General features: G+C 41.4%; 1 protein-coding gene across 2 annotated transcripts in view; it reads left to right on the forward strand.

The window, feature by feature from the left end:
- The first annotated feature begins 3,387 nt into the window (after positions 1 to 3,387).
- The window catches only part of SLC66A2 (solute carrier family 66 member 2), a 67,482-nt gene continuing 46,235 nt past the window's right edge, over positions 3,388 to 24,634 (forward strand). The window contains exons 1-4 of one of the 2 annotated variants that reach the window (XM_030943563.1): positions 3,388 to 3,488; positions 3,842 to 4,198; positions 13,053 to 13,186; positions 17,369 to 17,422. In XM_030943563.1, coding sequence (XP_030799423.1) covers positions 3,996 to 4,198; positions 13,053 to 13,186; positions 17,369 to 17,422 — 391 coding nt within the window. In that variant the 5' untranslated portion in view covers positions 3,388 to 3,488; positions 3,842 to 3,995. The remainder of the gene's footprint in view (positions 3,489 to 3,841; positions 4,199 to 13,052; positions 13,187 to 17,368; positions 17,423 to 24,634) is intronic. The other variant, XM_030943564.1, reaches the window with a different exon arrangement.

The following is a 24,634-nucleotide window of genomic DNA, read 5'->3' on the forward strand; positions in this document are numbered from 1 at the left end:
GTGATAATTGAAGGGAATTTGGCTACCATAGGGATTCACTTTATCCTTTTACTGTGCAATGTGTTCAAGAAGTAACTTAGAGCTTATCCACACTTTAGCAGGGTCTTGCAGGGACTTCATATGCTTGCTTCTGTGCAACAGCATTTCTCTGATGTAGAATATAAAATAATTTTATTACTCATCTTTCAAAATCAATTGACAGAACAACAGACTGGTTAGGAGACTTGCAGCAATCTGCTATTTTTGCTGCTGCAGTAACTACAAGTAAAGTACTAACAGCTGTCCTCCTCCTCCTCCTGTAAAAAACTGCAAAGAGATGGCTAAGTCTTGTCATGGAACTGGTCCATTGGGTGGTTCATTCCTGTGTCCTGTTAGTCCCAGTGTTGTCCTGGTAAGAATATGGCCATATGGAGCCAAGTGTAGAAATGGGGCTCTGCTTACTTTTTTTAAGTCAGTGGACCTATTTGCAAAAACTAAACCTTATATAGTAATTTTTACTACTTCTACCAACATTAAAGTTAAAAGCCCTTTGAAAACACCCATGTCTGCTCACCATTTTCAGCCTACTAAAACCACATCCAAAGATACTACAGGAACATTTCTTATCAGATTTCTTAATCTAAAATAAATCAAAGTTCTCATGATGTTTGGAGGTTTGGGGACTACGTTGTTACCAAAATGTTAGCTGCCAGAAGCTAGTTCATAACTAGGTGGCTAGAGCTGCTCACATAATCAATTTCAATTCTCCTACAGCAGATGTCCTAAAAAGATTAATTTAGTCTTCAAAGATCTGGTGTGAACCTTTGTCTGCTTCTGTTTTCTGAATGGGTAATGTACTTCTAGCAAATAGAGGGTTCTTTTCCTAACGGGGGAATTTTGCCATTCTGTGTGCAAAAATAAATACACCTGTTCTTTTTCTCCTCACTTGAAAGAGAGGATTGCTGTCTGGCAGTGAAGCAGTACTGTTTCTAGGGTAAGCTCTGCTTTCACATCAAGAGGGCGGTCCTTCTGAGCTCCCTCTCAGTTACTATCTCCCAGAGAAAGAAATCTGCTTTCATATGAAGCCTCTCGAGGCTCATTCTTGTGTGACTGTACTCAGACCTGCAGGTTGTGGAACTTTTCCTTGATGATGCAAGACTCTCTCCAATCACCTGTTATCACCTCAGGTTTATTTCTTCCAGCACACTCTCCTCCTGGAGTCTTGCTGGATTTGCTGTGGTTGGGTGCTCCTGTGCCAGGCAGGATGCTACGCTGGAGGCAGCAAGCACCTCAGGATGGCACCACTACAAAAAAAAACCTGAGCCTGGCTTTTTAGATATCCTGAGACCTGAAGGGTCCCTTCCTGATGCTGGCAGCTGTTCAGCCCAAGGAGTTCAGCCAGCCTGTCATTCCTCCTCTGACTCAGTGTCTGGTGTCAGTGGTCAGTTTAGCTTACATCCATGGATTAACTCCTGAACAACTAGGATGATTTTAGTGACCAGAAATGAATTGTGTTCACACAGCAATGTGCTGTAATTCACAGTTTTTACCCATACAGTTTCAAGTAAGGGAAAACAACCTAAGTTTAGGCAGTTGTCTGTTTCCAGTTGAGTATTTTAGAATCTGAATATTACGTGCAATTTGTTATTGAATAGACTTAAGAGTATCCTGGAATAATTCTGGAAGCTAACCTGGAGATCTGGTGGCAGCTTGGGTAGTTTCTTCTACGTAGGTAACCACTACTTCAAAATACCAGTTTTCTCAAGACAATTTCTTCATGATTTCTCAAAATACTTGTATTTACATGAATAAAGATTGGCTTTCTAATCTGGGTTACTCCTATTTTCAACTTGAAAGTTTGTTTAGACCATTGTGCTTAAGGAAAAACAATGTGCTAAGAGCTCCAAGGAAAGCATGTAAAGAAGCTGGCATAACTGCCTGATGATAATGTGCAAGTGGTACATGAAATATGAGCCATTAAATAATAAAATGTTTTAAATAATGCAGTTTATACATTTGATTGTTATAGTCTCTCTGTGTGAGTCAGCTGCGATGACATCAGGAACTTCAGGATCCCCATCCAAAAATCAGAGTTCAGAACATCCGCTATGTATTTTTAACTTCAGCAATCAAACTATCAACTCTGTGTAATGGAATAGAGCTTTGTTCAAGTAGCAGAGCTGCTACTTCCTTGTAGGAAAGCTAAGTCTCAATGTTATCACTGGTCGCCTGATCTACATAGGAGGCTGTTTTGGATATTTGTGTGATGGTACTCCAAGAATGTCTTTGACAAATACATTCTGTGGTAATATGCAGGTTCATGTGCTGCACATATGCTGCAAGAATTGCCCAGTGGAAGAAATGCTTGCAGTTGAGCAAGGTACTGTTATGCAGGAAGTAAACAAAAGGCTTCTGAAATCCTGAAACAGACATTTCTATTTTTAATTCAGCTCCTTTTCCCCTTTAACATTCACAAAAAAACCCCAACTTTTGCATTGCTGCTATAGGACACAAATTCATACATCACTCAGATGCAGGAAAACCCATCTCATTTCCTACCTGTTGGATGAGCAGCCTTCCTGCTACTAACAAGGTAGAAAAAAGCATGTCTGGGGTAGTATTACGGGGAGCCCAAGGAACAAACTTTGAGGAGAGCTCTGCAGCCACTTGGACGCATGGTGATGATCCATCCTTTTAAGCGTGGCTGAAGGAGGTGGATGCAGTGTGCATGCTGTCATTCTCCACACAACACCTGTGTGCAGCACTTGTCCTCTCCTGGCCCAGTGCAAGCAGTAGTAGAGGCTCCCCAGTCACTTTGGGTCTGCCCTACTTTGGGTAGAAGTTGCACACTTTCCGTCCCCAGCCACTGCAACTCAGAGAGCCACCGAAATCACAGAATCATAGAATGGTTTGGGTTGGAGGGGACCTTAAAGACCACCTAGTTCCAACCTCGCTGCCACGGACACCTTTCATTAGGCTATGTTGCTCAGAGCCCCAATCCAGCCTGGCCTGGAACATTCGCAGGGATGGAACAGCCACAGCTTCTCTGGGCAGCCTGTTCCAGTGCCTCACCACCCTCAAAGTAAAGACTTTCTTCCTAGAATCTAATCTAAACCTACTCCCTTTCAGTTTAAAGCCATTCCCCCTTGTCCACGAGGCACGACGGAATTTTCCGTAACTCCTGGGGAGCAGGACCCGGGGCGGTGGCTCAGTGCAGCCCAAGGAGGAGAAGGCGCCCAGGTGGGCCCGGAGGAGCCGAGTCCCCTCCGGCGCCAGCCTCCCACGGTACCCCGGTGCTGGCCGCCCTGTCCCGGTACCGCGGGGGTAGGGGAGGAGGGCCCGGGCCCGGGGCAGCCGCTCCCCGCCGGAGGAAGGGGCGGCCCCGGCGCTCATTGGCGGAGGCGGGGCCGCTCCCGGTGCGTCACGGGCCTCCCCGGCCGCCGCTGCCCGCCCGCTCGCGGAGCGGCGCCGAGGGATGGAGGCGGCGGTGGCTGGAGCTCGGGGAGCAGGTGCGGGGCGGGAGGCCGTGCCTGCCCGCGGGGCGGGGAGAGCGCGGGTGGGCGAGGGAGGCGGAGGAGCCCCCTCGGAGACACGACCCGGGGGCCGGGCGGGGGTGGCGGCGGAGCCGCGTGTCCGCGCCTTGCCCGGCCGCTCTCAGCGATGGAGCGGCGCGGCTGCCGTGCCGGGGCCGGGCTTCCCCTGTGGAGCGCCGGGCTGGGACTGGGGCCGGGGCTGAGGCTGGAGCGGGGGCGGCCCCGACCCGCCCGCGGCAGGGCGGTGGTCCGGGCGTGCTAGCGCCCGGCTGGCAGCGGCCGGAGCCGCCCTCGGCAGAGCCAGGTTCACGCCCAATCCCTTTCCCCAGGTCCGGGCCCCACGGGAGAGGGCGCAGTCATGGTGCCGCATCCCGGGCAGGAGCCCGCCCGTGGCTAGAGCCGGCCCCGGCCGGAGAGCTGCGGCGGGGCACCCTCAGCCTGAGGGCATCCCTCAGCCTGAGCGCCTCCCCGCGCGCCCCCGGCATGGAGCCGGGCGGCCTGGAGTGGCTGCTGGTGCCCATGCAGCAGCTGGTGTCCTGGGGCGCCGCGGGGGCCATGGTGTTCGGCGGCGTCGTGCCCTACATCCCCCAGTACCGGGACATTCGGCGCACCCAGAACGCGGAGGGCTTCTCCACCTACGTCTGCCTGGTGTTGCTGGTCGCAAACATTCTGCGCATACTTTTTTGGTAAGTTGGCTGTGTTTCTGCTCTGTTCTGAAGGTTCCTGCTTGTTTGCTAGGTGTTAATCTTTGATTGGAATGTTTGAAGAAATAAAGTTTTACGTGCGTTTTCCCTTCTCTTGAAGATCTAAATGCTGTCTTTCCATCAGTGTGTGTCTATTAAGTCAAATGAACTGGGCTGGGGAGCATGGTTTGTTTCCCTTGCCAGATCTGATTATCAGCACTCTGATTTCCAAGATGAAACTTATTAACTTGTTAGTAAAGAGGTTTATGCTAAGTCAGGTCTTTTTTCTTGCCGACTGTATTTTGCATTTCTCATATTGCACTATCTCCATTTTCAGAGTGAAAGCCTCGGTACCACACACTTATTCGAGTGTCCAGTTGGCATTAACGTCACTGGAACACTTGCCATATATTCTTGCGTTTTCCCAGGATGCTAGCTGGCTTCAGAGGGGGTTCACTTCATGCACAACTAGAGATGAACATTTTCGTTCTTGGATAAGCAAGGAAAAGATGTGCTGCCTTTCAAAAGCAAATTTCTTTTGCTTTCAACACCAGTTTCAATACTTAAGAACAAGTTTGTTTCCATATTTTGGTCTTGTACTGCTGGACAAAGAAAATGTTATTTATAACATTGATTAACAGAAATCACACCGTAATATCTTGCTCATTACTTCTGATTATACAGGTGCTACACCACAGAGAATGTACTTGGGAAACCAAAGATGAAATGGTCTGGGCAATTACTGCAACTAAGAACAGTTATTCTGTGATTCTGTTTTGACTACAAACTAGTGCTTTTTAATCCATAAAGAACTGATAGGTAACAAGGCTGCATCCGTTTGTTGGTTTTCAGTTTCTTTTTAAAGAAACCTCCTCTGACTCTGTATAATGGCTTCCTGGGTTCTGGTACAGCAAAATGCAACATTTAAGTGCTGTGCTGGAGTGGAAAACAGGAGACCCTTTCTTGGCACCACAAGCTGGCAGTCAGAGGAGTCATCACTGGAACAGAGCTACTTGTTGCGTTGGAACTGTTTTTCTGGGGAGAAGTATATGGAGAAAGCAGAGAGCAGGAGGGAAGTAGAGGAACTGGCAGGAGGAGGAGAAGTGAAGAGCCTGAGCTGACAGTGTTAGAAATAGTCTAATTTTTGGTTGTACTGGAGACAGTCAAAATATAGAAATGGCTTACACCTTAATGGACATGCTGGCAGTTTCTAGGTATCTCAGGTGAGTGCATCTGTTTAGTGAGACTCAGACTATGGAAAAACTGAAAGATCTTTAATTTGAATTGATTTTAAGTACGTCTAGTTAAAGAGATGTGTGGAAGTATAAATGCTGCAAGTAGTGAAAAGTTATGATTTATATCAGTATTGAAAGGTTTGTCAATACCTCAAAAGAGAGAATGCAGTTATGTTGGTAGGAGTGTGTATGAATAGTTGAGCCACATGATAGTATCACTCCCTGGCATGTATGAGCACTGTGTAACTTGTGGTCACCTTGGAGCTTAGCATGGATTGGCTTCACACAGGAGCCTGCAGAAACCCTTCTGTCTGTACTCGCAATGAATTGTCTCTCTCTAGTTCTGCTGAACTAAAAGACAAAAGAGTACTTGCATAATGATAATTCAGTCTTCCCAGGAGAGAATATTTTGCTTGTCTGCCTAAAAAATTAGGCATCCCTGGTAGTTAGTTATAAGCAGCAGTAAGTCATGAAAACGGCGTTGAGGGTGGATATTATCCTTGGGTATCTGGATGACTAAAGGAAGATCACAGAGCAAGAGCCTGTGATTCCTGTCAACATTGTGAAAATAACACCCATAGAGCATCTTGGCAATTCAATTTTTGCATTATTTGGTTAATGTCACCTACGGCTGATGCATTATCTGGGACACAATGCTCTCAATAATGACATAAACAGCAGAATGATTTTAATTGTGTATGTAATATTCTTTGGAGGAAATTAGAAAGTTTTTATTTATTTTGTTTTAAATTTATTAAATAATTTAATCTGTTCTGGTGCCAGGACGGAATTGTTCCTACAACTGATTTTGTTCTGTATATAATTTTTTTCCCCCAAGTACCACTTGACATCTCCTTCCCTTTAGCAAGCCCAGTATTAATCCAAGTCTCTCTTCTGAAAACTCTACTGCCATAAAGCTTCTGATTTCATTTGGTTTCAGTGTCATTACCTGTGATTATTAAGCATGTGGTTTGAGCTATAGTAATTTTTTCTGGACTTCCCCTCCTCCCTGGTCCAAAAATAAGTACTTAAATTGTTAGGCCTTAAAAACTTTCAAGTTTTAATAGTGTTGCTTTTCAGGACTTAATTTTTTCCTAGGATGTTCTGTTTTTAACTTCAAAGACACTTCTATCATTTGTGTCTGTTGTTACTTCCAGTTTTTCCCTGAAATTTCATGTATTGAATTTGTGGCTCACAAGGACAGACTGTTCCTCCCTGTTATGCCTTTTATGCCTCTGTATATTTGCTCTTGGGTAGTTCTGGTGTTTCTGTATTTGTGTTACTCATAACAGACCCAGTCCTCCCACCTTTCCCTTATGGCTTTATTACTATTCCTCCTTCTCAGCTATGGGGACAATTCCCTCGCATTCTCTTTGTGGAATGATGGATTCCACAGGTTCCTATAACTGTACTTGGTTATTTCAGAAGTTATCCTTTTTTGGTTTAATGCCTGGTTTTGTTGTGGTTTAAGTTTGACCTTTCATCTCCCCTCCAAATAGAGTATTTGCTTCCTAATCTTGGCATGTTTTATGTGTCAATAGAGTTCCAGCTGGTGAATTGCACTGTGACAGTAGCCAATGAACAAAGTACTACTGAGATCAAGGATAACAATCCTGTTTCCAGTTACCTGTTCTCACCAATTCTGTTTCTCTGATTAGACTGTCTTCAGTGGTAAGCCACCTTTTGAAGTCAAGAGGACTCAGTGCAATGCCTCTCTTCCTTGTCATTCTTACATCTAATCACTTAATTTCAAGGTGTTCCCAAAGAACTTCTAGTTTGCTAGTGATGACAATAGCACAGTATCCATTTTTTCATGTTTCTCTTTCACACAATGTCTCAAAATGTCATCTCTAAGGAGCTGTTTCTGCTTTCAGTTATGTGTGTTTGGCCTTGCTGTGTTCCAGCAAAGTGCCAGAACTTTGTGTGAAAGGATTGGTCTGGAAGAATGAAGACAGGGTATGGATACCAGTGGCCGTGATTCTGCTTAACTTTATTTATGCATGCATGGCTTTTGTTTAGGAAAAAGAAATTAGAAGTTTGGTTATGTTTAAGTCTTTTGCCCTTTTAAAGAGGATTCTTAAAAAAAAATTGAAAGGTAGACAATTTGTGCTTATAACATCATGCAAGAGAGTCTCTGTTTACCAGTGTGAAGAGCAGATTTTGTGCTGTAGTAGATTTTATACCAATTTAACTTTATTTTTAGTAGTAATCTATTGTTACAATTTTATCTAACACATCAAAGCAATATTTATTTTGGGGTGCCAGTATAGCTGCTGGATATGATCTATGGCTGCATCAGCTGCCCCTTTGTTTTGTCCTGCCATTGTCAGTACTGCTTCTCCTGTCTGTCTTCTCCAGCCCCACAGGTCATTGTTTCTCTGGACTGGTCAACTTGGGGAAAGTTTGCACTGTGGATAGACATCAAGAGACAGTGCAGAACTCCAGGCCTTTGTAATTTTGGTGCATATGAAAGTGTATGGCCTGCTCCAAAAAAAAAACCGATAGCAATTTTCTTCCTTCTACATTTTTAATGAAACACTTCATTACCATTTTTGATAGCTTGTGCCTTATGTCTTATTTTACATTCTTGAGTTAGCTCTGTGTTCTTGCTCAAGGGATACCTGAGCTCTGAGGTGATTAATTATCTGTTTAAGCTGTCCCAGGCTGTTTGGAAGTTGTGGGATGGCTCCAGAATTCCCTGTGGCACTAGACCAAGGCGCACACATCTTCTGGGTTCGTATGGCTGCCAGCTGAGTAGCTTTGCATTGTCATGATGGAGAACAGCAATGAGAAGGCGGGTGAGAGTTGTGTAATCAGTAGGGGGTGGAGGATGCAGAAAAACTTACTTGTGAGTTCTCCCTCTCCCTCTCTACCCCCTCTCTCTCTTCACCCTTTCTTTTTTGAAACAGAGCTTATAAAGAGATAAATTACAGTTTCTTCTAATATTAAAATGAGAATAAATAACTAGAGGAAAAGGAACTATAGATTTCTTAGAAATCAGCATAGACATTTTTATATATATTTTGACTAAGTGCAGCCAAAAGTACTTATGTTGCCTGCTATCCCCAGAACTTTTTTTTGGACTTTTTTTTTAGTTTTACATTTTGTAAAATGGATGTCAGTATATAATAGGGTTTGTATATTTTCCAAGAAGACAATGTTCTTTCCAAAGGTTTTGAGCTGCAATTCCAAGGGACACTGTCCTAAAACTCATACAGCAGTGCCACAGAAATCCAAAAACAAGAAAATAAAACCATCCAGTTTTGGAGTTGTTCTCACAAAATAGTCGCTGTAAGGCAAACCGTGGGAACAAGTTCTGGCAGCCAGGGACAGGATGGAGACTAAGGACTGTGTTATTTTTGATCAAAGGTAATCCTCTACCCATTGCACATCAGTTGACCTGAAACAAAAGGTCTTCTTAAAATAGCAATATCAATAGAGCTCAGAGCTCTCTGTGCTGGAGTCGATGGAATAATTAGAGACTCAGGTATGGAGCTGGAGGTAATTTACAGAGAAATGGTGAACTTGCTCTTGTCAGGGGTAGATTCCTAGGTATTTATTATGCTGTAACATCTACAGTGCTACCTGTAGACCACGTCCCTTCTGTCTTGTGTTGCTCTGGCTTTGGAAAGCAAAGCAGTGAAGTCTGAAAGACTTTCTGCGAGCAAGAGAAACTTGTGCTTTTTAAGGCTTCTGTTACTAAAATGGATCTTGCCAGTTTTTACCATGTGTGGCATGTGGGATGATGCTATGAATCAAGCTGATAGAATGACTATGACTTTGAAAGATTGCCTTACGTATGGCCTGCTGGTGGAATCTTGCTCAGATCGTGAGACTAAAAGTGTTATGCAATTCCTCCTCCTTTGTGTAAGTGCCACAGAGCAGGAATAAGATGCGGTAGTTTTTTGTGCAGAAAGTAAAGTGGAATTTTGTATGTGCAAGAGAGGAGCTTCATTTGGGATGATGCATTAAGTCTTGGAAGTTTACATGTCAAAAGGAACCTTGTATCAAAAGATTCTGTTGCAAAACTAGTTTGTTTCTTCTTTCTACTTAAATCCTACAGGTTAAATTCTGTAATTGTGTGGGATGTCTTTCAGGTCAGCCACTGTGCTGCTACCCTGGGCTATCTGTTGTGATCCTGGTAGCGTGTGGTGTATCCTGTGTGCTTCCCATGTTGCCTAGAATCTGTAACTTCCCAAAGAGCTGAAAAGCAGACAGTAGATGAAATCTGGAACAGAATCCAGGAGTGTAGGAGGGAACAGAGTGATCTGGCTGCACCAAAAGCAGTCAGTTTCTTTTAAAAGATGTCTTAGGAAAAGCGATAAGCAAACCTTTTATGTTTGGTCAAGCTGAGGCTTCCTTTTCACAATTGGCATTTGCTGTTTCCAGTAGGCCCAGAACTGGAATAGCAGGATTATTGCAGAATTGAATTGTACAAATGGAATTACGTAGTTTTCTCAATAACTAGTTAGTCTCTGCTCTGGCTTGAATGTGCACTTCTCTTGTCTTCATCAGCTTGAACATGCATTAGTCATTTGAAGGCTGTGGAAACACTAATAACATGTAAGCCACTCCCTTCCCTTTATTTGTGTATTTGACTAGTACAGGAAATAAAGGGTTCTTTTGTTTTTACAAATGAAGTAAACAGTGGAAAAGCTCTTTGTCTCTTTGTAGTCTGACTTATGAACTCTGAGTTCCTTGAATACTGCAAGTGTCACTGTTCACTTTGTTATACAACACTGTAGGTATGGGATGAAAATGCAGAATAATGGTGGTGACTCCTCACCCCCAGGACTTGAAAGCTGATCTTTTCTGCAAGTCTATTCTAGTATCCTAAGGCTCTTCACCTTTCTCTCATAAGGTGCTTTAATTACCTTAATGTGCTTCCTCTCCTGGCTCCTGTTTACACAGAGACAGGAATAATGTCTGTGAGGCAGAAAGGAAACAGCATGGAATGGCATTCTCTCCCTGCAGGGTTTACATCTCACAGTGCTCCTGGCTCAAGCTGGCCTGAGGAATCTTAAACTGGATTAGTGTTGCTTTGTAAGGCCCTGATATTAATTCAAAGTAGAGTAGGTAGCTCGGAGTGGTGTTTGTGTCCATGATCCTGAGCAAAATTAGTGTTCTGGCTTTACTTTTACAGCTTCAAGAACCCAGGAGTGGTCCTTGACAGTGGTATTCCCTTCAGTCTTGCTGCCCAGGTCATGGGGTGTAATCCATGTGGTGTAGATTGCCCTGCCTGTTGGTCTCCATAGCAGCTTGTTTGTTTTCTTGTATATGTGATCTAGTTTAGCGGGTTGTGTTGCCTGCAATACTTATTCTGGGGTTTGGTGTTTGGGGAGATATATATCACATGAGTATGTTTTGTTGTATAACCTTGTTGTCTTTTACTGGATGGTTGTGAAAAACCCTACAGGTGCTTTGCATTGTTTGAAGTTCCCATAAGAATTTTTAAATTTCCATTTTAACTCTCTTTGTGTTGTGAGTTTTGTTTTACTTTTTTTCCCACCTAGTGTTTAGGGGGAGAGAGTCTGTAGCAATACTTGAATGCCATGACAAATTGTTGTGATCAGACAAGCAGGTGGCTATGTTTATTTGTGTTTATTTGTAGTGAGTGGGTATTTGTACTGCAGGCAGTACTTTTGTGAGGCACCCATTAGTGAATGACCAATAATCTCATCAGCAGGGAGAAGCTAGCCTTGCAGTGACCTGTGGCTGGATTTACTGTCATAATAGCTTCTAACTTGTTGTGCTGCTAGCTCAGCCCCTCTTAAATGCATTACTGTATTTTTACATGCAACTACATTTGTATTGAAGATGGTTTTTCTAAATCTGATGTAAAGTGGTTTATAGTTAACTGCTCTGTAATTGTCAGTAAGCCTTTCCCATAGTTTTTCTCATCCCTGAGTAAGAGACAATTATTATAGTATTGAATTCCAGTAGATGAGGGGAACTTGGCCACTGTCAGCAGCACAGGCTGAAGGAGATATGGAATCAGGAGCCTGGAGCATGGGCTAGGCCAAACTTTTATTCTTTTTCCCTGCATTTTGAGCTAGTGCAGTGAAAGCCTTATTCAGAGCACACACTGCCTATAATTATGCTTATCAGCTGTGTTCTTTATTTCCTTCCTCTTAGTGTCCTCCAAATTTGTTACAGTAAAGGCTCCATTGAGGGTAGAAGTGGGGGGCTGAAGGTCACAGAACTGCTATTCCTGCAGTAGTAACTGGTGGGCCCTGTGGCAGTAGTGTGGAGCCTCAAGGAGCTGTACTTTTCCTCAGCTGTATGCCACTAGGCAGGAAATACTTGGCGCTTTTCACTGATGTGGGCTGCTTGGCTCTTCTGCACACGATTTCCAAGGAAGCTAGTCAGGGACTTTCCAGTCTCTGTCTTGTTCCTTGTTAGTTGACTCATAACAAAAATTCTCTCTGGTGAAATGGCTGCAGTGGAAGCACAGTAGTGTGAGACAGCATGATGGTGAACCTAGCTGGTTTTTACTAGCATGGAGCTTGGCCATAAAAGTAGCCCAAGCATAACAAATTACATTTTGCCAGGGTACTGTAAAACAGGAACTGTCAAAAAGGGGGCAATAATTGCCATGCCTGTGAGGCTTGGGACTCGGTCAGCATGATGTGGTGGAAGATTGACCTTAGTAACTGTGCTGTTAGGAAATTTAGAAAGCCTGTGTGCCTCATGGTGCAGGTGAGAGAGCTGGGGAGCACAGCAATATGTTCAGACCAAATCTCTTCCTCAGCATCTCTGTCTTCAAGGCATAAAACCTGGCAGAACTGAGCACAGAGAAGCAGCTCACTGTGATGTGTGTGTCACCTTCGTGTTGTAAATGCAATATGCTTCCACTCTTAACCCCTTAACGCACTTAGTGAGCGTGTGGTGGGGATTGCTGAGCTTTCATCAGGTGATGTTGGAAGAGCATTACTGATCTCCACTGAAGGATTCTCCTTTTCCTATCTTGTGCAATCACTTAAGAGTAAGCTCTTCAGTCAGGACTGGCTACAATCCAAGTTCATCCTCTCTGCTGTGTGAAGGAAGTGCATGGAAGCTCCCAAGACATGTCATCTGTACTTCCTTGCTTCCCCCAATCTTGGTTCAAATAAGGCAAAAATTTATTAAATAGTTGGTGTGTTCTGCAGACCTGTTTTCCACTCAGACAGAGTTATGGGCATTTATTTCTTTATAGGGAAAGTGCTGTTGTATTTATGACTTAACTTAAAAATGGAAAATTGAGAAAGGGAAATTTTGCACAGAATTCCATGTGAAATCTTTGGAGTGTATGTGTGGAGAGCACACATAACTGGTGTTAATGTGGCATAACTCTCTGGTCTCTCTGTACTGACTTACTGCTTAATGAATGTGATTCTCCTTTCAAAACAATAGGTTTGCTGCTGGCTTTTGAAGCAAACCTTAAGCTTCTCTCTTCAGCATCTCTAGGATCAGTCTACTGGGATGTTGAAATAAGGTTCTCAGATACTTCTGCTCTGAGCTCCTGTATGGGCAACTAAGTCTGTCTGGTGACTCTGGCTTCCTGAGCCTTCCATACCTCTCACTGTTAGCATTTCTTTTTGCAGGTGTTTAGATGTTTTACATACTTTCTCTTCCTTTTTTAGGTTTGGAAGGCGTTTTGAATCCCCTCTTTTGTGGCAGAGCATTATCATGATCATTACAATGTTACTGATGCTGAAACTGTGCACTGAAATTCGTGTGTCCAATGAGCTGAACGTGAAACGCCGCTCTTTTGCAGGTCAGTGATGGGAATTGGCTTTTTTAGGATAAATATCTCTGAAAATATGGTGTGCTCTACTTTCAGTACAGAAATTCTGTGTTGCAGTCCAGTCTCCCCGCTGTAGCACTTTCTGAACTTTTTTTGAAACTGTTTTTTTTTTCAGATAAAAATGTACAGCTGAAATTTTATTTCAGACAGGTCTTGGCTCAGTCTAGAAATCGGAGTTCTCCCTAATATTTCACACCGCATTCTGAATATAGAGCTAGTTGTTATGTTATTGTGCTAGCCTGGGTTTTTTAAGAGATCTTGGCTAGCGTAAGAAGCTGTTTTCTTCAGCTGTACTTTTTACCAAGTTCTTAGTTATGATCTTATGCTGTTATCTAAATGTTGTAATTGCAAACATTTGCTTTTGTAGATAATAATTTTCTATTTACTTGAGTTACTGATCATCAAGAAACCAGGTGCTTCTTACCATGGTTGCAAAACTATCTTTTTTTTTTTTTTGTGTACCATTTCCTTTGGCTTTAGTGTGAGATTCATTGGGATTTATGGGAATTTTCTCATATTTTTTATTTTGATAATTTCGGTTGGGACAGACTATTATTCTCTGTTTAATAAAATGTTCAGTCTTTGTGCAAAGTCCTTACTTTTTTCCCTCCAGATAAGAAATGTGAGATTGGTTAGATTTTTGTTTCTCTGTGTTGACTTTGACTTACAACATTTTATGTAACAGCTTATTACCAACAAGAACAGAATTAACACTGTCAGCTTTCTGTCAGTTGTTTTGCCATTAAGGATGGATAATTTATTCTCTCCATCTGTTCTCTTCCACACTCCCTAGTAATTGAGGGTCTGATCCAATTCCAGATATCCACAGCCATCATTAGAAGGCAGCAGCTCCTGGCTGTGCAGTAGGGTAATTTATCTAATAGCTAAGGAGGCTACTTCCATTCCTGCTCATTGTGGAGTGTAGTGAGAAACTATTCAGGTAAGTGAATTCATGTGGAAGAGGAGCTACAATCCAGCTTCCAAACACAAGCTGCTGTGTTCACAGGGGTTTTCAGTCTGGCAGGATGAACGACTTAAAAACTGCTTTCAGCCAGATTTAGCAGCAGGTAAAATCCAGGAAGCATTTGGGAAGGGCATGTGTGCTTTCTTCCTCCTCTGCTGTTTGTCCTAGCGTTTTGTGGAGTGACAGAGAGGTTTCTCTGTTTGCCCCTTCTGAGAGGAAATTGTTCTTGTGTGCATTTACACACACACACTTGCAGGCTCCTTCAGTAACCTTTGGACAGAAAAGGGAGACTCTTCAGTTTAATATATAGTACTCTTTAAGCAACTCTCCCTGAAAGACATACAGTCTCCTAAGGGGTAATCAGCCCTTCCCTTGACAGATGATAGAACCTCTTTAAGGTTGCATTGTATTATATGAACCTTTTTCCTAAAACTCATTTTGTCATAGGGAATTTGCTAGAGAGATGGATTTTTACCTACTTGTGGTCCTTAATTATTTGTTTTCATAGAAAGGCTTGCGCCCTCCTATAAGCACTGAGAATAGTTGGAATATCTTTCTTACTTGGGATTGATTTTTAGTGAGGACGACTGTATGATGGGTCAGAATAAACATTCAGGTGTATACAAAGCTTCTTTCAAGCTGGACAGAATGATAGGTTTCAAGTACAATAAGAGTAGGAGTGAGAACTGTATTTCTAATCAAACACCTAATCTTATCTCTAAAGTTTTATGGTGATCTAGGCAAGCTGATAAGTCTGTGTACTTACTTTCCTTCCTTATAGTTCGCTGGGGCAGTGAAGAGCTAGGTTTGAAGTCATTGTTTTTTGTTAACCTTGCAGAATCCTAAGGGAAGGTACAGCATTTCTGTATGATAATGTAATTGTTATTTCTCACATGGCTGGTCTTCATTGTAAACGTTTTTCTTTTCTATCCTCCCTTTGAATGTTTCAGCAAAATAATCCAAAATATTTAGAAAGAATAGAATATTTCAGTGGAAGGGAGTTTGCTGTTTTCTTATATTATTTTTAAATGTGGTATTTCTTCCAAGTGGCAGAAGTATGTTTACCAGTGTGTTTTCAGTTATGTGGGAATTGCCTTTTTCTTTTTGTTTTTATTTTTCTCACAAATTAGGTCCCTTAAGTAATAACTAGTTCAGAAAGAATCTGCTTCCTATCTTGAAGCATTAAGAAGCAATCTCTTAAAATCCTAACAAGCTTGTTCTGTATTCTTTATCATGTTTTCTGGTGTTACTGGCTTAAAATACCCAAAATGTCAATAGCTATTCAGAACATACAAAGCCATTCAGTCAATTTGCTTGTACTTTGATTTGTACGGTAACTATCATAGCATGAGAAATGCAGTCTCCCCAGATTTTCTAGTAATGTTTGATCTTCTCCTTTTAATTTTTTTTAGACTCTATACATAGAGAACTTAAAAAGATTATGTGAATTTTCCTTTCTCACAGTTACTTCTAAATTATGGGATTTCCCCCCACTCCCTTTTAGAATTGCAAAATGAAATTAATTTGATAGTGGTGCAACCCATCTTGTACTGTTGCTGCCTTCTCTGATTTTTTGTTTTGGATTCAGAGACTTTATCCTTCAGTACATACCAATTGAAAACAGAGCAAATGCTATTCATATATCCAGCTGTTCTGTTACTTTTTTTTAAACTTGGACAGTATAGCCTGTTTTTAACAACTCAGGTTGGAGAAAGCCAGCACCCAAATCAGGCAAAATACAAAACTAACAAATACCCCAATTTGATTTTAAAATCTCCAGCGATAGGACAGTTCTCTCCCTTGCATGAGAATGCTTTGAAAACTACATGGAGTCCTCAGGTGAAATCAGCACCCGTGAACAATAGCTTCTTATCTTTTATTTTGTATTCAACCTCACTGCATCTTAAGTGCTCTAATGTAGATCTTCTGGTACCATTGTTGGGGTAACAACAGTTTTCCATATTTGTTCCCAAGTTTTAAAGTTGCATCTGTGGAGCCATATGTATGCTGCGTTGTTGGTGCAGTACAGAAAGGGCCAGGCTTCTTGTTAATTTTGTTGTTGTTTTTGTTCAAAGTATTGTAATATTTTGAGGCATGATGGTGCTACCATGCTAAAGAGCTGAATATTGAAATACAAAATGTGGATGTGCTATGTCTTTACTCAAGAACCAAGAGGTGGCTGAAGCAAAGTTGTCACAGGTACAGACAGCTGAAAACATCTGGTTACTTTTGGGAATGTTGGTGGGCCAGAGCAGTTTCTTCATATTCTTGGAGAGACAGACACTCTCCCCAAATCAGCCTCCTACCTCTCTCCAGCAAACATTCTAGTAATGCCCAAGACGTTGTGACAGATTTTGACCCCCTTGAATGTATGAACTATACTGAAAACCAGTGGACAATATTTATTGAAAGGAGATTCTTGGACATGTCTCTGTACTTGTGCAGCCTGAGCTCCACAAGTAGAACATGGGCTCCTGTGTTTTTACATTAAGATTATTTCCTCTTGTCATTCATCCAGTTTTGCTGGTTGACTTAATCTCCTTTATAACTTGTATCTTATTATAGCACTCTGATCCTTTGAAGAGCTTTGGTTTTGGCACTGGAGAATTCTCTTGTGTAATATATGGGTTTCAACTGGCAGAGGAATGTTAGAGTGGAAAAGATTTAGCGTGCAGCATGCTGGCAGATGGGGTCTGTTCTCTTGTTCTTGTTGTTGGGCTTTGTGACAGTATTTTTCAATAGCATTTTCCACCAGAGGCAAGGCAACTACTGTCTCAGCTGTTAATACATACTTATCCACACATTCTGTGTTGCTGAGGTAGCAGGTTGTTTTCTCTGTTCATGAAAAGTTAGAATTTATCTAGTCTAAAGTAGGAATCAAGCTGCCTGTTTAATTGTTTTTTAAGCCTTTATTTTCCCCTCATAGGTACACTGCTTGTTGGGTTGTACACTGAGACTGTTCAGGGACTTCCTACTGCTCAGTCCTATCTTAGCATTGTGGGGTGGGAGCCTTATAGAAAGCATGAGGACTAAAATTTCTGACATGTTTTGGTCTGGTTATTATCTTTTAATGAATAAAATGTACTAACTGACTAAACTGTAACTCAAATAACCACTGTTGCATTTAATCATAAAAGTCTATTTGTCTTTCCTTTCTTTTTTTTCCCCTTCAACTCTTTTTTATGTAGCTGCAGATAGTAAGGATGAAGAAATCAAAGCACCTCCCAAGAGATCCTATCTGGGTATGTACTGTACAAACCCATTCTGCCTGAAGTTGTCCCCTTAACCACATATTTCATGATTTGCTACTTTTTGTGATCATTTTTGGAAATGATTGCATGATCATTTCTATAGAGAAATGTTTGCATTACATTTTCTTGACATACTAAAACCTGGTGTCTGGTTTTTAATTTTTTTAAAAATTTTCACCTACCCACTTTTAACTTTCATGGAAAAGAGGAAAAGATGCTTTCAGCTCTATTTCAGAAACCAATTCTTTGAAGGCAGTTGAATTGACCGCATTGTGTGCCTTCCTTACTCCTTCCCCAAGCTGGACAAACAAAACAGTGATTCACTTCTTCAGACTCAGTTAGCCTTTTTTCAGCTCTAATGCTGAGGAAACTATGAAATATACAGCAGTATCTCTCAGCAGATATTTCACTTTGATAGTCAGGCAAAGTGTCTGCATCCTTGTGAATATTCCTCTCTTTTTTATTATAGAGCAGCCTCAAAATTGCTATTTGGGAATTAGTAATGCCCAAGGTGAGAGCTTCCAATCTTCAGTTTCAGAGTTGGAATCTATGTTGTTTAATTTACCTAAGGAATAAGAAATATTAGGTGCAAACTAGCCTTGCAGTACTTTTTCTACTCTTAATAGTTTGGAATGCCAGTTTCAGTCAAGTAATTGTAGTTTTGTTTTAAATTAGTTGGGGTATTGCATCAGAGAAGTCACGCTGACACAGAAGTTCCCCAAAATCAACTTTCAGTCTGTTTTTAACTGAACTGATTCAGAGTCTTCCATTTGTACCAACTGTGTTCTTTTGCAGTTCTTGAGTTAGTGAGGGATCAACTCAACTGGCAATATCCAGCACACAGAGGAACATTACTGTGGCAAAAGGAGAGTCTCTGTATTTCTCAAAACACAGTTAATCAAGCTGGAGTTAGCTCTAAGAAACTGCCCAAGAGTGGTATTAACCTGAGTGCTTTCTTGAAGCCATAAGGCCATTCCTGCATAGGTTAAATAATACTCTTTTTTAATGATTCATCTTTTGGATCTCCCCTTTCAGATTTAGGGGCAAAATTCATGCTTTGGGAAATTTATCAGGTTTTTTTGTCTGATACCAGTATTTTTGCAAAGCACCTTTTCCTTTTGTATTTTCAAAACACTATTTTTTCTGGATTTGGTATCAAACTGTTTTCTTTCTGTTTGTCTTTAACTCCAGTTTGTGTGGTCATTCTCACTGGCTTGCAACACTAACCATTGGAATGTAATGTTTAAGCAGTTCTGTCATCCATGTGCCTGTATTCCTGTTGTCTTTCACTAGTTTCTAGCAATGCTTTATTTACAGTCTCAGAGCTATAAACAGTTGCCAGCTTCAAGTGGTTAAAATTAAACAGAAATAAGTAACTTAATGTGACCTTTTACTTATTTCAATCAATTTTTTTCCTTGTCTTTTTGGTTAAAAAGTCATTTGTTGGTAGTTTGTTAGCTTAAAAAGATGTAGAATAAAGCACCACACATCTTAATCCAGCTGGTCTAAGTCTGAAACGTTTGGTTAATAGGTATTACTTGAGGTTTGTTTTGGAGTTGCTTAGCAAAATGGGATGAATTGAATTATCGCTAAGGAACAAGACAGCCTTACACTACTGCTCTGAAGTTTAAAGACTGGGTGGGCAAGTTAGAAATATGACAATTCTCACTGCTATAAAGAAATTAGAAATGCTTTGAGCTGTTTGTGTCTAATGTGCATAGAAAAGTATGTGCTGGTGGTGTGAAGAGTGGGGTGCACAGTGCTGTGTGTCACAGCATATGTCATACTCAATTGACATGTGGCTTAACTGAGCTGTGCCCTGCAGTGCTGTGTTTTGCTACAGCTCTGGGGAAGCTCACTTAGAGATTAGCTGAGGGGAATATTGACCATACTTTGAAGTGCTAGTGCATTCTCATTATGTCCTTTAATGAGTTTTAATTAAAACTTCTGCTCAAGAAGAACATACTGTTTTTTAATTTCCTTTGAATAGTTGAGTGGTGTAAAAAATTTTTCAATGTATTTTTAGGCTTCAGAAATTATTATATTACTTTCTTTTTCTGGTCATGTAGTAAATTACTTGTAAATGAAGATGTAGTAAATTCTGTCTGTAAATTATGATCTGTGAAAACTATTTAGTTACAGAACTGTTGAACAATTAGTCTGAAAATGTACTGGGCTACCGATGAATTTTAGGTGAACTTGTTAGATAAATACAGAGGTATTTGTTTGGGGCTTCTCCTTGAATAGAACTGAAGAGCTTCCTGAGATTACTTTAGGGTTTGTTTTATTGTTGGTAGTTCAAGAAACCACTTAATGTCACTGTTTTTCCACATGTTATCTGACAAAGTCTTTATCTCTGTCACATGACTCTGAAAAGTGACTTTCTGTCAGTCAGTACTGAGAGAGAGTTGAGGGTGTGGGGGAAGGTTACTGCAGTTTGAGTGACCTAAAAAAAATTACAGTAAGGTTGGCCCCAGGGTGTAGGGTTTTCTGATTCCATACAGAAATAAAATTATTTTCCTTTTTTTTTCTTGGTGAAGGAAAGATTAAAAAGAAGTAGCTCCAGTTCTGAAGGATTAATGCTTTATTTTCTTTGTTTTCTAATTCAGATACCTAGTTCTACCTAGTGCCTGGTAGCATGGCAACTGCTGAGACTGAGCAAGGTGCAGTTGAGTTGAAATTTGGGTTTTTGCTTGTTCCTTGTTTCGTGATGAGATGATTTAGAACAAATGTGAATAAGTGTATTAATCTGTTTTGCTAAAATACAAATTCCATTTTGAGCCCTGTGAGTGTTGGAGACTGTTGGGATAACAAAATCACTAAAGAAGTAACAAAACACGACCGTAGTTCCTAACCTGTATTGTTTAAAGTTGTTCAGAGTGGTTTCAGTGTGTGGCAGGTGAGCCTCAGCGTGGATGGGACTTGCTGGATTTTTTTTTTCCTTCTAAATAGGTGGTTAAGCATTTGGAAAGACATTTCTGAGATTTCCTTCTCTATCTGAAGATGGTTTTAACAGTTGCTGTATTACAGAATCCTGAACCTTGGTTTTAACTCAAAAAAACCTCATCTGATTTGATGAGTGTGATTTCACTAAATTTTAAAACACGAGTAATAAGAATTAGTGGTAATGGAACAGCAAAAACTTAGATTCATGGAATACTTGTTGCAAAATATTTGAAACGGCTAAACATTTTTTATGGCGGGAAAATGTAAAATGAATGTATAGTTGACTTTGCAGACTTACAGCTGCATAATAATGAGGAGAAAATAGTAATGTGGATTGAGCAGGTGCGGGCATCTGCTGCAAGTTTCCACTGGCAGTGTGACAGCCTGGTCAATGACTCACACTTCCACCTCTCCTTTTGTCCGTGCTTCTTAGTTAGCTCAGGGCAGCACTTGGCTTGTGTTGTTCAACAGCACCAACACAGTGTTGACATGTTTGAGAACAGCACTACTGCATTACATGTGCCATGAAGGATGTAAACTTTATTTAATCAGCTCTCTGACTTCTGTTCCGTGTTAGGTCTGTTTGGGCTCAGCATGGCATCCTGCACAGCTTGTGGACGAGCACTGTTTTTCGAGGGGTGCTCTGTAAGTCACTGCACAATGTGCTTCTCTGTCCAGCCCTAACACCCTGAGCAGAGCTGAGGACACAGCAAGAGGCACAGCTTTCCTTGCTGGTTGTGGGGAGCTGGGTTTCATTGGAAGTGCTTGACTTCTGCACTGTGCTGCCCAGTGGTTGAATTCCCTGTACAGCTGGAACAATGAGAGCAGAGTTGTTGCTGGGGTGTCACCACCTCTGTCTGTGCATAACTGAACATGGAAGTGCTCTTGGAAGGATTTTGACCCCTCCTCCCCAGGATTATATGTATCCTCGTTAGACTAATTTCAGAGTGCTTTTGTTAGTATTTTGGGGAGGATGTTCAGGAGAAGGGATTGTAATGGCATGTCTGTGAGAAAACAGGATGCCAAAAGGATATTTTTTTGCTTGTTTTGCTTTGTTTAGTTTTGTGGTTTGTTTGTTTTTTAATTTTCTTTTAAAGGATTTTAAAAAATATTAATGGAGTTCTAGTTGTTGAAGAATTCAGGTCTACTTTGCCTGAGAAAATGGCACCTGTCTGCATTAACACTTAGGTTGAATTCCTTATATGATGGGAACAGTTATTTCCCCATGTCTTTCTCTGCATCAATTTGTAGACCTTTTAGGAGACAAAAGAGAGTAAGAAATGGAGATTATAAACACATGGGGCAATTTAAAATTTGTTTTAAGTAAATACTTAAGTGGTAAACATTGGTGTCTTTTTTAATACATAATTTTGGTTTATTTTTAGTTGATGTTGCAAAAGAGACCAACACAAGTCTGGAAAATAATTTGTCTTTACAGATATGGGTCTGTGCTGGAGGTCTAAGTTATTCAAGCATTTCAGAATAATTCGGTCCAAATAGAACTCTTGATTTTTAAAAAAAATTGTTGGCATACTGAACAGATTGAACAGAATTTTTTTTTTGTATTAAACTACAGACAGAGAGGGAATAGTTTCATTTAAAAAGTTGTTCCTTTATTTTCATAGGGAATTTGTCCTGAACCATTGCAAGTTCAACACTGAAATAATTTTCTTTCAGAAAATATGAGAAAAATGGGTTTGGATCAGGCTGTTTTCTGGAACCAGTTTTATGTTTCCCAGTAGATACTCTCTTTCTGGTTTTGAAGTTCCATTCAGTGTAAATCTTTCTTCAGCCCCTTAGGCTAATGGGCCTCAAAATAAAAATTCTGTGGCCTTTTATGTCCTGTTGAAAATGTTGAAAGTGGTTCAGTCGGAGGGCATGCCTTTTTTGCAGACTTATCTGGTGTTATTCAGAAGGTATAAGAGGGAAGGATAAGTTTAAATTCTGTATTCCAGAGAGACCTTTTCCTTTCAGAAAAGACAGCTGGAAAGGGAGAAACCCAAAGAAGGATTTTTGAGGCCTCTGAGCAGCTATGATCCCTGCCTCTGGCAGGTTGCAGTTTCCTTAAGGTGAGAGATCCAGAAATACACACATCCTCTGCAGTGAGATGGAGGCATGAGGCCGATTTGCCTTCTGCCTCCCTGAGTGCTCGGAGAGCACATTCCTGATCACAGTGGTCAGGAATGAATTGTCTTTTATTTTCCCATTTTCCTATGCTGGAGGCAGCTGGCCCACATGGTTATCTGGAGGGTGGAGAAAGGGAGGGGGAGAATTGCAGTAAATCCAGAGACTTAGAGATGAAGTGGTGAGGGATCCAGTTGGACAAGTCACTCTTGTACTGCATGGCATGTAGCAGGTTTAGGCCTGAGAGACAGGTGGTGGCTTTGCATGAGAGTTAAGGTGGTCACCTTTAGAAAACCCAAGGGTATTTCTTTTTGTGGGTGTCTTGGTTTGGAAAGACAGGTGTCTGCTAAGGAAGGCAGGAGCCTCCCCAGAAATAGAAAATGTAACCCTCTCCCCCTCGGAATTGCTATAATTTTAAATTAAGAGGCTCTCAGGCAAAAATATGGGACCAGGAATAACAGTTCTTTATTAGGGAAGAAAACAAAAAGATAAAATAAACAGTGCAGTAAACTAAAACAACACTGATATTGTCAGAACACAACCTGACACCCTGTGGGTCAGGGTGTTGGTAGCAGTCCAGTTGGAATTGTGGCTGCAGTCCTCCTGGAGTGTCAGGTGTGGTTCTCTTGGAGCAGGGATCCTGTAGAAGGGGTGTTGTCTTCCTCTGAAGATCCAGTGGAAAAGGCAGCTGTTCCTCTGGGAAATCCAGTGGAGAAGCCGTGCTGGTGTTCCAGAATCTCAAGATTATATCTGGGTAGGAATGCTTGGCTCCTCCCTCTGGGCAGAGCATGTTACAATGGGATGCTACAGTTCTTATCAGTCATGCAGTGACATTCAATAGCCTGTTATCAACAGATGTCTCCCCGGAGGGAGGATAAGTTGTGGAAGAGATAAAGAGAACTGCCCACTTAACAGAAGACAACTGCCATACAGATGGCAAATAGAATACAATTTGCTTGGCAATACAGGACAGTGGGATGTGATGGAAGTGGAAGAGACTGACATTACCTGCATGACTGATAAGTAAAGTATGAGGCAATAGCTCCCAAGTCTTAAACTAATCTTGGATGTATTGTTTCATTCATGAACTGCAGACTTATCAGTAGTTGTAGTTAGCCATAGGGAATAATCTGGTGTTGTGGGCTCACCCTGGCAGGCAGCTCTTCCCAGCAAAGCCACCCTCTTGCTCCCCTGCAGTGAGTGGGAGGGGAGAATCAGGAGGCTAGAAGTGAGAAACTCCTGGGTTCAGGTAAAGACACTTTAAAGGGTGAAGCAAAAGCTGTGAATACAGGCAAAGCAAAATAAGGATTTAATTCTCTACTTCCCATCGGCTGGCAAATGTTCAGACATTTCTAGGGAAGTAGGAATTCGTCATGAGACATGATGGAGACAAAATCCATAATTTCTGACATCCCCAATTCTTCCTCCTGAGCATGCTGCTTACACTTTCTGTGATCACTTGATCAATGTGTGAGCCAGCACAGGCAGGCTCTACTGTGATTTGATTATCTCCAGAACAGGGCAGGAATCTCAGGCATGTTTGATAGGGTGCCTCTTACCACAGGCCTGTGTTACCTAAACACAGATGCTTAAGTTGCCTCTTGAAGAAAGGTGAGGTGATGAAATGTGGTATAAATAAAAAAACCCACTGTTTTGTCTGAGCCCAAGAAATGCCAAGGACTCCTCTCTGAATTCTGCTTTCTGGTTTAGTAGTGTACAAGAGCTTTGGAGCACCTGTTACTTCGTGCTAGCACATGGGTCCTCCTTTTCAAGTTGAAGTCTCGTCTTAGTCAGTATGCTTCACAGTGGATTCTTACTGGGTCTGCCAGTTATCTGAAAATGGAATGACGTGTCTGACAGCTAAACAGTTTTTTTGGCTGCTGACCTGGTGTTTTTTTTATGTAGGTAGCATAACTCAGAGGAGAGAGATCTTATTTAGGTGGTAACACTTAATCCTTTTTTTCTGAATTTTGGTTAGCACAATGATGGTTGAACAGGTTCCTACTGATTTTGGGGTTTGTTTTGGAACTTAGATATTTTACCTTAATTTAAGATAAAACTAGACTTGGTAGGCAGAGAGGTAATGTCCTTTAACAGACAACTTGGGGAAAAAGTGTTTTCAGCTGTGCAAGT

The sequence above is a fragment of the Camarhynchus parvulus genome, chromosome 2 (genome assembly GCF_901933205.1).
Source record: "Camarhynchus parvulus chromosome 2, STF_HiC, whole genome shotgun sequence".
Lineage (NCBI taxonomy): Eukaryota > Metazoa > Chordata > Aves > Passeriformes > Thraupidae > Camarhynchus > Camarhynchus parvulus.